The following is a 16,091-nucleotide window of genomic DNA, read 5'->3' as shown; positions in this document are numbered from 1 at the left end:
CCTAAAATAGAATGAACTGCAGCTGTGCATTCCACGAAATAGTGTTTCAATAGCTGGGAGAGACCAATCCTGCCACTGGTGGATCAGGCGCTGAGTGGGAGTTGGTTTTGAATGAAAATTCTGTTCCGATCCTAATAACACCACCATTCACAAGACCACCACCTGTCTCTCAGCACCACCTTGACTGACTGAAAACACTGTGTACTTAAAATGGCAGCAGGTGGGTACTCAGTGGTAAGCACTCTGCAGAGACTTTAAACCACCCACCTACCCCATTCCCGTCAGACAACAGGGTTAAAATCACCACTAGAGAAAAAAATAAACAGATAGCTAGGAAAAGGGATGAGGACCTGAAAAGCGAATATAGGGAGTTAGGTTGGAAGCTGAAAGGCAGGACGAGCAGAGTAGTAATCTCAGGATTGATACCGGTGCCACGTGCTAGTGAGGCTAGAAACAGGGGGCGAGTGCAGCTGAACACGTGGCTACAGAGCTGGTGTTGGAGGGAGGGCTTCAGATATGTGGATCATTGGGATACCTTCTGGGGAAGGTGGGACCTGTACAAGAGGGACGGGTTGCATCTGAACTGGAGGGGCACCAATATCCTGGGCGGGAGGTTTGCTAGAGCTCTTCGGGAGGATTTAAACTAGTTTGGCAGGGGGATGGGAACCAGAGCTACGGATCAGTGGACGGGGTAGCTGTTGAACAGGCAGATACCGAGTGCAGAGAGTCTGTGAGGAAGGTTAGACAATTGACACGACAAAGTTGCAGCCAGTATGATGGGTTGAAGTGTGTCTATTTTAACGCAAGAAGTGTCAGGAATAAGGGTGATGAACTTAGAGCATGGATCAGTACTTGGAGCTACGATGTTGTGGCCATTACGGAGACGTGGATATCACAGGGGCAGGAATGGATGTTGGATGTTCCAGGGTTTAGATGTTTCAAAAGGAATAGGGAGGGAGGGAAAAGAGGTGGGGGAGTGGCATTGCTAATCAGGGATAGTATCACAGCTGCAGAAAGGGAGGTCGTCGAGGAGGGTTTGTCTACTGAGTCATTATGGGTGGAAATCAGAAACAGGAAAGGAGCAGTCACTTTGTTGGGAGTTTTCTATAGACCCCCCAGTAGCAACAGAGACACGGAGGAACAGATTGGGAGGCAGATTTTGGAAAGGTGCAGAAGTAACAGGGTTGTTGTCATGGGTGACTTCAACTTCCCTAATATTGATTGGAACCTCCTTAGTGCAAATAGTTTGGATGGAGCAGTTTTTGTCAGGTGTCTCCAGGAAGGTTTCCTGACTCAATATGTAGATAGGCCGACTAGAGGGGAGACTATGTTGGACTTGGTGCTTGGCAATGAACCAGGCCAGGTGGCAGATCTCTCGGTGGGAGAGCATTTCGGTGATAGTGATCACAACTCCCTGACCTTTACTATAGTCATGGAGAGGGACAGGAGCAGACGGGATGGGAAAATATTTAGTTGGGGGAGGGGGAATTACAATGCTATTAGGCAGGAACTGGGGAGCATAAATTGGGAACAGATGTTCTCAGGGAAATACACGACAGAAATGTGGAGGTTGTTTAGGGAGCACTTGCTGCGACTGCTGGATAGGTTTGTCCCGATGAGGCAAGGAAGGGATGGTAGGGTGAAGGAACCTTGGATGAGAAGAGATGTGGAACAGCTAGTCAAGAGGAAGAAGGAAGCTTACTTAAGGTTGAGGAAGCAAGGATCAGACAGGGGTCCAGAGGGTTACAAGGTAGCCAGGAAAGAACTGAAGAATGGACTTAGGAGAGCTAGAAGGGGACATGAAAAAGTCTTGGCTTAGGGTAGGATTAAGGAAAATCCCAAGGCGTTCTACATTTATGTGAGGAACAAGAGGATGGCCAGAGTGAGGGTAGGGCCGATCAGGGATAGTGGAGGGAACTTGTGCCTCGAGTCAGAGGAGGTAGGGGAGGTCCTAAATGAATACTTTCCTTCAGTATTCACTAGTGAGGGGGACCTGGTCGTTTGTGAGGACAGCGTGGAACAGGCTGATATGCTCGAACAGGTTGAGGTTAAGAAGGAGGATGTGCTGGAAATTTTGAATGATATGAGGACAGATAAGTCCCCGGGGCCAGACGGGATATACCCAAGGATATTACGGGAAGCGAGGGAAGAGATTGCCGCGCCTTTGGTGATGATCTTTGCGTCCTCACTGTCCACTGGAGTAGTACCGGATGATTGGAGGGTGGAAAATGTTGTTCCCTTGTTCAAGAAAGGGAATAGGGATAACCCTGGGAATTATAGACCAGTCAGTCTTACGTCGGTAGTGGGCAAATTATTGGAGAGGATTCTGAGAGACAGGATTTATGATTATTTGGAAAAGCATGGTTTGATTAGAGACAGTCAGCATGGCTTTGTGAGGGGCAGGTCATGCCTCACAAGCCTTATTGAATTCTTTGAAGATGTGACAAAACACATTGATGAAGGAAGAGCAGTGGATGTGGTGTATATGGATTTTAGCAAGGCGTTTCATAAGGTTCCCCATGGTAGGCTCATTCAGAAAGTAAGGAGGCATGGGATTCAGGGAAAGTTGGCTGTCTGGATACAAAATTGGCTGGCCCATAGAAGTCAGAGGGTGGTAGTAGATGGAAAGTATTCAGCATGGAGCTCGGTGACCAGTGGTGTTCCGCAGGGATCTGTTCTGGGACCTCTGCTCTTTGTGATTTTTATAAATGACTTGGATGAGGAAGCGGAAGGCTGGGTTAGCAAGTTTGCCGATGACACGAAGGTTGCGGGAGTTGTGGATAGTGTGGAAGGCTGTTGTAGGTTGCAACGGGACATTGACAGGATGCAGAGCTGGGCTGAGAAGTGGCAGATGGAGTTCAACCTGGAAAAGTGTGAAGTGATTCATTTTGGAAGGTCGAATTTGAATGCAGAATACAGGCTTAAAGACAGGATTCTTGGTAGTGTGGAGGAACAGAGGGATCTTGGGGTCCATGTCCATAGATCGCTCAAAGTTGCCACCCAAGTTGATAGGGTTGTTAAGAAGGCGTATGGTGTGTTGGTTTTCATAAACAGGGGGATTGAGTTTAAGAGCCGCGAGGTTATGCTGCAGCTCTACAAGGCCCTGGTTCGACCACACTTGGAATATTGTGTTCAGTTCTGGTCGCCTCATTACAGGAAGGATGTGGAAGCTTTAGAAAGGGTGCAGAGGAGATTTACCAGGATGCTGCCTGGACTGGAGGGCATGTCTTACGAAGAAAGATTGAGGGAGCCTGGGCTTTTCTCATTGGAGCGAAGAAGGATGAGAGGTGACTTGATAGAGGGGTACAAGATGATGAGAGGCATAGATCGAGTGGATAGCCAGAGACTTTTTCTCAGGGCGGAAAGGGCTATCGCCAGGGGGCATCATTTTAAGGTGATTGGAGGAAGGTTTTGGGGAGATGTCAGAGGTAAGTTCTTTACACAGAGAGTGATGGGTGCGTGGAATGCGCTGCCAGCGGTGGTAGTAGAAGCAGATACATTCGGGACATTTAAGCGACTCTTGGATAGGTACATGGATGATAGTGGAATGAAGGGTAGGTAGGCAGTTTGATCGAAGAGTAGGTTAAAGGTTCAGCACAACATCGTGGGCCGAAGGGCCTGTACTGTACTTTTTTTTTAGAGATACAGCACTGAAACAGGCCCTTCGGCCCACCGAGTCTGTGCCGACCATCAACCACCCATTTATACTAATCCTACACTAATTCCATATTCCTACCACATCCCCACCTGTCCCTATATTTTCCCTACCACCTACCTATACTAGGGGCAATTTATAATGGCCAATTTACCTATCAACCTGCAAGTCTTTGGCATGTGGGAGGAAACCGAAGCACCCGGAGGAAACCCACGCAGACACAGGGAGAACTTGCAAACTCCACACAGGCAGTACCCGGAATTGAACCCGGGTCGCTGGAGCTGTGAGGCTGCGGTGCTAACCACTGCGCCACTGTGTACACCACTGTTCTATGTTCTATATAATGACACAACTGTGGTACCTTTTGTTTTTCTTTAATCTTCAAAAATTATATTAAGAAAGGGAGCGGGACAAAGGGAGACAGAAGGATAGAGTCATAGAGTTATACAGCACAGAAACAGGCCCTTCGGCCCATCATGTCCGTGCTGGCCATCAAGCACCTCACTATTCTAATCCCATTTTCCAGCACTTGGCCCGTAGCCTTGTCTGCTATGGCATTTCAAGTGCTCATCTAAATACTTCTTAAATGTTGTGAGGGTTCCTGCCTCTACCACCTCTTCAGGCAGTGTATTCCAGATTCCAACCACCCTCTGGGTGAAAATTTTTTTCCTCAAATCCATTCTAAACTTTCTGCACCTTTCCTTAAATCTATGCCCCCTGGTTATTGACCCCTCCGCTAAGGGAAAAAGTTTCTTCCTATCTAACCTCATAATTTTGTATACCTCTATCATGTCTCCCCTCAGCCTTCTCTGCTCTAATGAAAACAACCCCAGCCTTTTCAATCTCTCTTCATAGCTGAAATGCTCCAGCCCAGGCAACATCCTGGTGAATCTCCTCTGCACCCTCTCCAGTGCAATCACATCCTTCCTATAGTGTGGTGCCCAGAACTGTACACATTACTCCAGCTGTGGCCTAACTAGCATTTTATACAGCTCCATCATAACCTCACTCCTCTTATTTTCTATGCCTTGTCTAATAAAGGCAAGTGTCCCATATGCTTTCCTAACCACCTTATCTACCTGTGCTGCTGCCTTCAGTGATGGATGGACAAGTACACCAAAGTCCCTCTGACACTTTGTACTTCCTCGAGTCCTTCCATCCATTCTATATTCCCTTGCCTTGTTGGTCCTCCCAAAATGCATCACTTCACACTTCTCAGGATTAAATTCCATTCGCCACAGCCATCTTACCAGCTCATCTATATCGTCCTGTAATCTAAGGCTTTCCTCCTCACTATTTAAGACACCACCAATTTTCGCGTCATCTGCGAACATACTGATCATACCTCCTATATTCAATGCTAAATCATTAATGTACACTACGAACAGCAAGGGTACCAGCACCGATTCCTGTGGTACACCACTGGTCACAGGTTTCCACACGTAAAAACAACCCTTGATCATTACCCTCTGCCTCCTGCCATTAAGCCAATTTTGGATCCAATTTGCCAAATTGCCTTGGATCCCATGAGCTCTTAGCTTCTGACCCAATCTCCCATGCGAGACCTTATCAAAAGCCTTACTGAAGTCCATATCGACTACACCAACTGCTTTACCCTCATCTACACATTTTGTCACTGCCTCAAAAAATTCAATCAAGTTAGTCAGACACGATCTCCCCCTGACAAAGCCATGCTGACTATCCCTGATTAATCCCTGCCTCTCCAAGTCGAGATTTATCCTGTCCCTCAGAATTTTTTCCAATAGTTTCCCAACCACTGATGTTAGACTCACCGGCCTGTAATTACCTGATTTATCCCGGCTACCCTTCTTGAGTAATGGTACCACATTCACTGTCCTCCAATCCTCTGGTACCTCTCCTGTGGCCAGAGAGGATTATAACATTTTCTAATCTCTTACCATTTAAGAAATATTCTGCACATCTATTCCTCCTACCAATGTGGATAACCTCACATTTTTCCACATTATATTCCATTTGCCACATTCTTGCCCACTCACTAAGTCTACCCAAGTCCCCTCAAAGCCACTTTGCATCTTCCTCACAACACACCCACCAGTTTTGTGTCATCTGCGAACTTGGAAATATTACATTTGACCAAGTACTGATCCTTGCAGTACCCAACTAGCCTGCCAATGTGGGAATGACCCGTTTATTCCTGCTCTCTGTTTTCTGCCTGTTCACCTATCCTTAATGTAGGTCCCTTACAGTCAGAAATAGGGGAATTTATTATGGAGAACAAAGAAATGGCTGACCAACTAAATGCATACTTTGGTTCTGTCTTCACAAAGGAGAACACAAATAACATACCAGAAATGTTGGGGAACACAGGGATTAGTGAGAGGGAGGAACTGAAGGAAATCAATATTAGGAGAGAAATGGTGTTGGGGAAATTGATGGGATTGAAGGCCAATAAATCCCCAGGGCCTGATAATCTACATCCCAAAGTACTTAGAAATAATGGATGCATTGGTGGTCATCTTTCAAGATTCTATAGACTCTGGAACAGTTCCTCCAGATTGTAGGGTAGCTAATATAACCTCACTATTTAAAAAGGGAGGTAGAAAGAAAACGGAATTATAGACCAGTCAGCCTGACGTCGGCAGTGGGGACAATTCTAGAGTCCATTATCAAAGATTTTATAGCAGAGCACTTGGATAACAGTGGTAGAATCGGACAGTCAGCATGGATTTACGAAAGGGAAATCATGCTTGACAAATCGACTAGAATTCTTCGAGGATGTAACTAGTAGAGTTGATGAGGGGGAGCCAGTGGATGTGGTTTATTTGGACTTTCGGAAGATTTTCAATAAAGTCCCACATAAGAGGTTAGCGTGTAAAATTAAAGCGCATGGGATTGGGGTAGTGTAATGCAATGGATCGAAAATTGGTTGGCAGACAGGAAACAAAGAGTAGGAATAAACGGGTCTTTTTCTGAATGGCAGACAGTGAATAGTGGGGTACCGCAGGGATCGGTGCTAGGACCCCAGCTATTCACAACATGTATTAATGATTTAGATGAGGGAACTAAATGTAATATCTCCAAATTTGCAGATGACACAAAACTGGGTGGGAGGGCGAGTTGTGAGGGGGATGTAGAGAGGATTCAGGATGATTTGGACAAGTTGAGTGAGTGGGCAAATGCATGGCAGATGCAGTATAATGTGGATAAATGTGAGGTTATCCACTTTGGTAACAAAAACAGGAAGGCAGATTATTATTTGAATGGCTATAAACTGAGACCTGGGTGTTCTCGTACACCAGTCACTTAAGGTAAGTATGCAGGTGCAACAGGCGGTAAAAAAGGCAAATGGTATGTTGGCCTTCATAGCGAGAGGATTCAAGTACAGAAGTAGGGATGTCTTGCTGAAATTATACAGGATGTTCTTGCTATAGAGGGAGTGCAGCGAAGGTTTACCAGACTGATTCCTGGGATGGTGGGAGTGGCATATGAGGAGAGATTGAGTCAGTTATGATTATATTCGCTGGAGTTCAGAAGAGTGAGGGGGCATCTCATCGAAACCTAGAAAATTCTAACAGGACTTGACATGGTAGATGCAGGAAGGATGTCCCGATGGTGGGGGAGTCCAGAACCAGGGGTCATAGTCTAAGGATATGGGGTAAACCTTTCAGGACTGAGATGAGGAGAAATTTCTTCACCCAGAGAGTGGTGAGCCTGTGGAATTTGCTACCACAGAAAGCAGTTGAGGCCAAAACATTGTATGTTTGCAAGAAGGAGTTAGATATAGCTCTTGGGGCAAAAGGGATCAAAGGATATGGGGGGAAAGTGGGAACAGGGTACTGAGTTGGATGATCAGCCATGATCATAATGAATGGCGGAGCAGGCTCAAAGGGCCGAATGGCCTACTCCTGCTCCTATTTTCTATGTTTCTAATCCATGCCAGTATATTACCTCCTATCCCATGTGCTTTAATTTTGCTAACCAACCTCCTGTGGGGGACTTTATCAAAAGCCTTCTGAAAATCCAAGTACACTACGTCCACTGACTCTCCTTGATCAATTCTGTTAGTAACTTCCTCAAAAAACTCCAACAGGTTCATCAAACATGATTTCCCATTCATAAATCCATGTTGATTTTGCCCAATCAGATCATTATTATCCAAGTGTCTCTTTATCGCATCCTTTAGAATAGATTGTAGCATTTTCCCTACCACTGATGTAAGGCTAAAAGGTCTGTAATTCCCTGTTTTCTCTCTCCCTCCCTTCTTAAATAGTGGGGTGACCTTCCAATTTTCAGGAACTATTCCAGAAGCTATAGAATTTTGGAAGATGATCACCAATGCATCCACTATCTCCATAGCTACCTCTTTCAATACTCTGGGGAGTAGACTATCAGTTCCCAAGGACTTATCAACCTTCAGCCCATTAATTTCTCCAATAAAACCTTCTTACTAATACTAATTTCCTTCAATTCCTCATTCTCTCTCGTCCCTTGGATCTCTAATTCTGGGAGATTTCCCCTCTAGATCTTTTACCAATGATTTTAAATGTATGACATCTTGTTATTGACCCATTCGCTTCAGGGAATAGTTTTATTTCTCTATCAACTTTATCAAAACCTCTCATCATCTTGAATCCTCTATTTGGGCGCCTCTAAACCTTTCCTGTTCCAAGGAGAACAGTCATAAATTTCCAACCTCTCCTTATCACTGATGTCCCTCATTCCTGGTAACATCCTAGTAAACATCCTCTGTACCCCTTCCAATGCCTTTACATCTTTCTTGAAATGTGGTGGCCAGAATTACAATTCTCCAGTTGAGGCCTAACCAGTGATTTATAAAGTTCTCGCGTGGTCTCTTTCGTTTTATATTCAATTTCTCTATTTATAAACCCAAATAACCCATATGCTTTTTAATTACCTTATCAACTTGCCGCGCCACTTTTAAGGATTTTTGTACATGGGCACCAACGTCTCTCTGCTCATCTACGCTTTTCAAAATTGTGCCATTTATACTTTACTGTTTTTCCATATTACTTCTCCCAAAGTGCGTCATTGAACTTCATCTGTTATGCTTCTGCCCATTTCACCATTCTATATTATCGTGAAGCCTATATCCACATTACTATCTACTACTTTGACGAGCTTTGTATCATTTGCAAACTTTATAATACTGTTCCCTACATTTGAATCTAGGTTGTTTATAAAAATTGAATAGAGTATTGGACCCAAAATGACCCTTGGGGAACACCACTCCAAACAACCTCATAATTTGAAAAAACATCCATCCGCTGCTGCCATTTGCTTCCTATCACTCAGGTAATTTTGTATCCATGCCACCACTTCCCCTTAATTCATGGGCTGTCTTATTCATAAGCTTCCTGTGTTGCACTTTGTTGAATGCCTTCCAAAAGTCCATATATACACCATCTACTACACAACCTTGATTAATCTTCTCTATTTCCTCATTAAAGAATCCAATCAAGTTAGTCAGATACGATATGCCTTGATAAACTGATATATATGGCAAATATATTCCTTCAATATGCTGTTGGTGAGATTATCAGAAGCTAGCATTCTGGCTACACAGCTGCCGAAGTATCCCTCACAATTTTCAGGTTTTTTTGGCAGACTTTCCAGTTGCTTTGGCACTTCTTGCAAATCCACATGCAGAAGATCCCGCCATGATGTGAATTCTTCCTAACAACACAATGTAAGGTTCCTTATTTTCTGGAGTCGTGTTGTGCTTCATGTTTCATCATTCTCTTTGCCCACTATTCCTTCAGAATGATATCAGAAACTTGGAACAATGCAGAACTGGACATGTAAAGGATATTTTCATTAGTTGAGTTTGCATGGTATAATAAGACTTCAACAATTATTACTGGCAAATTATAGAAAACAGTTAAAATGCAACAATGTTATTCCTTACTTTAGAATAAACTTATAAATAAAAATGGGCACAACACTTACCAGAGTCAGACGCACTCAGAATGAGTTGTTTTCATTGACCAGAAGACTGAATGCTTCTACAACCATTTGTTTTTCTGGTCAAGTAAGGATATCTTGGGAGGGCAAGTTATTATACAGATTATACAGCTATTACATAGATCATTGTTTCTTTACATTGTATGTTATCACACATTGAGCCATAGCTTGTAAATGCATATTGTGTCTTTCCGAGTTTCTGTATTTCTAAATTATTTGCTGACTTTTTAAAATTATGTGGCTACAATTTTGCATATTTGTTAATGACTCTCTGTTAGAAGCATAGATTAGTTTAGTACAGTACTGTACCGGCTCTTTCAAAGAGCAATATAGTTAGTTCCACTCACCTGCTCTTTCACCATAAACCTGTAATTTTTTCGCCTCCAAGTGATTATGCAATTCTCTTTTGAAGCCCACTAATGAGTTTGCACCCACCACCCTATCAGGCAGAGCATTCCAAATCCTAACTGCTCATTGTTTAACTTTTTACTCATTATCGCCTCTGGGACTTTTGCCTTTGCATGTATTCCATTTTGCTTCCAAAAGTACATCTTTTGCAATTAATGCATTACTTCACTAAAATAATGCCAACAATTCACTTTCTGAGAAATGTAATCTCATTGGGCCTTTCATACAGATTGTGTTTTTTGCCTGGAGAGCAAGAAGTCAAGTAAAGTCCTTCACTTTCTTGCAAGGGTGGCCATTTTGAATCATTCCAATGCACATTCTATTAATTGGATTAACTTAAGTGCAGGCAGTAAGAGTCGCAATTTTCAACTTTAGTGGTTCCTCAATATGTGTGTTCAGACAATGTAAATATTAAAAGTGCCTTTACACATAAAATCCCAAATATAGTGCCATACATATTTTGCTAAACATTACAGCCATACATACAATGAACTGACAAAACTATGAGTGTTACATTCTTGGTGAGAGCTCTTTGCTGATAGTCTCTACTCACCATATAAGGAGATTTAGAATTGTGATATTCCGCATATTTGAAGTTCTAACCAAATCCAAGAAACTATATGGATGTTTTTCACTACTTCCGGTATTCAGAAGCTAAAAGAAAGCATAAAAAAATGAATTTTCAATGCTTGCCTATTATACATTTTTCAGTATAGTGGATAATCCTTAACTGGAAGCATCACATTTTAAGCAAAACATTTCCTTTATCACAAACAGTATTGAAAGTATCGTATTGATCTTAGTTGACAGTAATATATCCTACAGCTGCTGAAGAATTAAACCATCAAGGTTTGTAAAGGGTGATAATGGTATAAAGCTATTCCATTGAGGACTGTGCATTTTATAGAATCATAGAATTATAGAATGGTACAGAAGGAAGCCATTTGGCCCATTGTGTCTGCACTGGCTCTGTGCAAGATCACCTCAGCAAGTCGCACTTCACCTTCCTCTCCCTGTAGCTCTGCAAGTATTTTCTCTTCAGATAAGAACATAAGAACTAGGAGCAGAAGTAGGCAATTCAGCCCCTCAAGCCTGCTCCACCATTCAATACGATCATGGCTGATCTCATCTCGGCCTCAACTCCACTTTCCTGCCCATTCTCCATAACCCTTCAACCCTTTACTAATTAAAAATCTATCTCCTCCTTAAATTTACTCAATGTCCCAGCATCCACCGCACTCTGGGGTAGTGAATTCCACAAACTCACGACCCTTAAAATGAAGTATGGGTGGCGCAGTGGTTAGCACCGCAGACTCACAGCTCCAGGGACCCGGGTTCAATTCTGGGTACTGCCTGTGCGGAGTATGCAAGTTCTCCCTGTGACTGCGTGGGTTTTCGCCGAGTGCTCCAGTTTCCTCCCACCGCCAAAGACTTGCAGGTGATAGGTAAATTGGCCATTGTAAATTGTCCCTAGTGTAGGTAGGGAATATGGGATTACTGTAGGGTTAGTATAAATGGGTGGTTGTTGGTCGGCACAGACTTGAAGGGCCTGTTTCAGTGCTGTATCTCTAAAAAAAAAAAAGTAATTTCTCCTCATCTCTGTTTTAAATCTGCTACCCTGATCCAAAAACTATGACCTCTCATTCTAGATTGCCCCACAAGAGGAAACATCCACTCTACTTTGTCAATCCCCTTAATCATCTTATATACCTCAATTAGATCTCCTCTCATTCTTCTAAAGTCTAGACAGTAAAGGTCTAAACGGCTCAATCTCTCTTCAGAAGACAAACCCCTCATCTCTGGAATCAATCTAGTGAACCTCCTCTGAACTGCCTCCAATGCAACTACATCCCTCCTCAAGTAAGGGGTCCAAAACTGTACACAATACTCCAGGTATTGTGGAGTACACAATACTCTTTCCTTCAATCATAAGGTCAGAAGTGGGGATGTTCGCTGATGATGCACAATATTCAGCACCATTCGCGACTCCTCAAATACTGAAGCAGTCCATGTAGAAATGCAGCAAGACCTGGACAATATCAAGGCTTGGGCTGATAAGTGGCAAGTAACATTTGCACCACACAAGTACCAGGCAATAGCCATCTCCAACAAGAGAGAATCTAACCATCTCCCCTTGACATTCAATGGCATTACCATCGCTGAATCCCCCACTATCAACATCCTCGGGGTTACCATTGACCAGAAACGGAACTGGAGTAGCCATATAAATACCGTGGCTACAAGAGCAGGTCAGAGGCTAGGAATCCTGTGGCTAGTAATTCACCTCCTGACTCCCCAAAGCATGTCCACCATCTACAAGTCACAAGTCAGGAGTGTGATGGAATACTCTCCACTTGCCTGGATGGGTGCAGCTCCAACAACACTCAAGAAGCTCAACACCATCCAGAACAAAGCAGCCCACTTGATTGGTACACCATCCACAAACATTCACTCTCTCCACCACTGACGCACAGTGGCAGCAGTGTGTACCATCTACAAGATGCACTGCAGCAACGCACCAAGACTCCTTAGATAGCTTCTTCCAAACCCGCGACCACTGCCACCTCGAAGGACAACAGCAGCAGATGCATGGGAACATCACCACCTGCAAGTTCCCCTCCAAGTCACACATCATCCTGACTTGGAACAAATCTCCGTTCCTTCACTGTCGCTGGGTCAAAATCCTGGAACTCGCTTTCTAACAGCACTATGGGTGTGCCTACCTCACATGGACTGCAGCAGTTCAAGAAGGCAGCTCACCACCACCTTCCCAAGAGCAATTAGGGATGAGTAATAAATGCTGGCACAGCCAGCGACGCCCACATCCCATGAATGAATTTTTAAAAAAGGTGCGGGTTCACTAATGCCTTGTACAGTTGCAGCAACACTTTCCTACTTTTATACTCTATTCCTTTCGCAATAAATGCCAAAATTTCATTTGCCTTCCTTATTACCTGCTGCACCTGCATACTAGTTTTCTGCGAATCATGCACGAGGACACCCAGATCCCTCTGCACTGAAGCATTCTGAAGCTTCTCTCCATTTAGATAGTAACTTTCCTTTCTATTCTTCCAACTAAAATGGATATCCTCACAATTATCCACGTTAAACTCCATCTGCCAAATTTTGGCCCATTCACCTAACCTATCCATAGCCATTTGTAAATTTCTTATTTTTTTATTGCAGCTTACTATCCCATCTATTTTAGTGTCATCTGCAAATTTGGCTATCGTACCTTCTTTCCCTGCATCCAAGTCGTTAATATAGATTGTAAATAGTTGGGGCCTGAGAACCGAACCCTGTGGCTCCCCACTAGTTACATCTTGCCAACCAGAAAATGACGCATTTATCCAGACTCTCTGTTTTCTGTTGGTTAGCCAATCCTCTATCCAAGCTAATAAATTGCCTCTAACCCCATGTGATCTTACCTTGCGTATTAACCTTTTGTGCGGCACATTATCAAATGCCTTCTGGGAGTCCAGATATACTACATCTACAGGATCCCCATTATCCACTTTGCTTGTTACATCTTCGAAGAACACGAGCAAATTAGTCAAACACGAATTACCCTTCATAAAATCATGCTGACTCTGATGGATTGCGTTTTGACTTTCTAAATGTTCTGTTATTACTTCCTTAATAATGGATTCTAACAATTTCCCAATGACAGATGCTGAACTAACTGGTCTATAGTTTCCTACTTTCTGCCTCCCTCCCTTTTTTGAATAAGGGCGCTATATTAGCATTTTTCCAATCCACTGGAACCTCTCCCGCATCCAGGTAATTCTGGAATATTATAACCAATGGATCCACTTATCTCTGCTGCCACTTCCTTTGAGACCTCAGGATGTAGGCCATCAGGCCCTGGGGACTTCTACAATTTTCTTTGAAAAGCCACAATTGAATTTGCCTCCACCACATTCTCAGGCAGTGTATTCCAGATCCTAACCACTCGCTGTAAAACAGGTTTTTCCTCTTGCCGCCTCTGATTCATTAAATCGGTGTCCTCTGTTTCTTGACCCTTCTGCAAAGGGAACTGTTTTTTCCTATCTACTCTGTGCAGACCTTTCATGATTTTAAACAACTCTATCAATTCGCCTCTCAACTTTCTCTTCTCGAGGGGAACATACTTCACCAATTTTTTTTTATTCATTCATGGGATGTGGGCATCGTTGGCAAGGTGAGCATTTATTGCTCATCCCTAATTGCTCTTGACTAAGTGGTGGTGAGCTGCCATGTAACTGAAGTTCCTCATCTCTGAAAATGTTCTTGTAAATCTTTTCCATACTCTCTCCAATGCCTTCACAACCTTCCTAAAGTGTGGTGCCCAGAATTGGGCACAATACTCCAGTCAAGGTTGAACCAGTGTTTAATAAAGGTTTAATAGGTAAAAAACGGGATGAGGTCCGACAAGCAGAATTTAGGGAGTTAGGAGCCAAGTTAAAAAGTAGGACCTCAGAGGTAGTAATCTCAGGATTGCTACCAGTGCCACGTGATAGTCAGAGTAGAAATGAAAGAATAGTCAGGATGAATGCGTGGCTTGAGAGATGGTGCAGGAGGGAGGGGTTCAGAATTTTGGGACATTGGGACCGGTTCTGGAGGAGGTGGGACTATTACAAATTGGACGGTCTACACCTGGGCCGGACTGGAACCAATGTCCTTGGGGGTGCTTTTGCTAACGCTGTTGGGGAGGGTTTAAACTAATGTGGCAGGGGGTTGGGAACCAAATGAGGAGATCAGTGGACAGTAAGGAGGTAGTAACTAAAGCCTGTAAGGAACTAGATAATGAAGTCAGCGTGACTAAGGGGAAGAGTAGGCAGGGAGCAGATGATGAACGCAACGGGACTGGTGGTCTGAGGTGCATTTGTTTTAATGCAAGAAGTGTAGTAGGTAAGGCAGATGAACTTAGGGCTTGGATTAGTACCTGGGAGTATGATGTTATTGCTGTTACTGAGACTTGGTTAAGGGAAGGGCATGATTGGCAACTAAATATCCCAGGATATCGATGCTTCAGGCGGGATAGACAGGGAGGTAAAAGGGGTGGAGGATTTGCATTACTGGTAAAAGAGGATATCACAGCTGTGCTGAAGGAAGGCACTATGGAGGACTCGAGCTGTGAGGCAATATGGGCAGAACTCAGAAATAGGAAGGGTGCGGTAACAATGTTGGGGCTGTACTACAGGCCTCCCAACAGCGAGTGTGAGATAGAAGTACAAATATGTAAACAGATTATGGAAAGATGTAGGAGCAACAGGGTGGTGGTGATAGGAGATTTTAATTTTCCCAACATTGACTGGGATTCACTTAGTGTTAGAGGTCCAGATGGAGCAGAATTTGTAAGGAGCATCCAGGAGGGTTTTCTAGAGCAGTACGTAAATAGTCCAACTCGGGAAGGGGCCATACTGGACCTAGTGTTGGGGAATGAGCCCGGCCAGGTGGTTGAAGTTTCAGTAGGGGACTACTTTGGGAATAGTGATCACAATTCCGTAAGTTTTAGAATGCTCATGGACAAAGACGAGAGTGGTCCTAAAGGAAGAGTGCTAAATTGGGGGAAGGCCAACTATACCAAAATTCGGCAGGAGCTGGGGAATGTAGATTGGGAGCAGCTGTTTGAAGGTAAATCCACATTTGATATGTGGGAGGCTTTTAAAGAGAGGTTGATTAGCGTGCAGGAGAGACATGTTCCTATGAAAATGAGGGATAGAAATGGCAAGATTAGGGAACCATGGATGACAGGTGAAATTGTGAGACTAGCTAAGAGGAAAAAGGAAGCATACATAAGGTTTAGGCGGCTGAAGAAAGACGAAGCTTTGGAAGAATATCGGGAATGTAGGACCAATCTGAAACGAGGAATTAAGAGGGCTAAAAGGGGTCATGAAATATCTTTAGCAAACAGGGTTAAGGAAAATCCCAAAGCCTTTTATTCATATATAAGGAGCAAAAGGGTAACTAGAGAAAGGATTGGCCCACTCAAGGACAAAGGAGGAAAGTTATGCGTGGAGTCAGAGAAAATGGGTGAGATTCTAAACGAGTACTTTGCATCGGTATTCACCGAGGAGAGGGA

The 16,091-nt window shown here is 43.7% G+C and overlaps 1 protein-coding gene across 10 annotated transcripts in view; it reads right to left on the bottom strand.

Moving 5' to 3' along the window:
• The window catches only part of LOC137368969 (solute carrier family 22 member 4-like), a 213,976-nt gene that overhangs the window by 86,174 nt on the left and 111,711 nt on the right, over positions 1–16,091 (bottom strand). For all 10 annotated transcript variants that reach the window (XM_068029367.1, XM_068029370.1, XM_068029374.1 and 7 more), the window contains one exon: positions 10,581–10,681. In XM_068029367.1, coding sequence (XP_067885468.1) covers positions 10,581–10,681 — 101 coding nt within the window. The remainder of the gene's footprint in view (positions 1–10,580; positions 10,682–16,091) is intronic.

This window comes from Heterodontus francisci, chromosome 4 (assembly GCF_036365525.1).
Source record: "Heterodontus francisci isolate sHetFra1 chromosome 4, sHetFra1.hap1, whole genome shotgun sequence".
NCBI lineage: Eukaryota > Metazoa > Chordata > Chondrichthyes > Heterodontiformes > Heterodontidae > Heterodontus > Heterodontus francisci.
The sequence above is the reverse complement of the archived record's forward strand: the minus strand, read 5'-3'. Positions and strand labels throughout refer to the sequence as shown.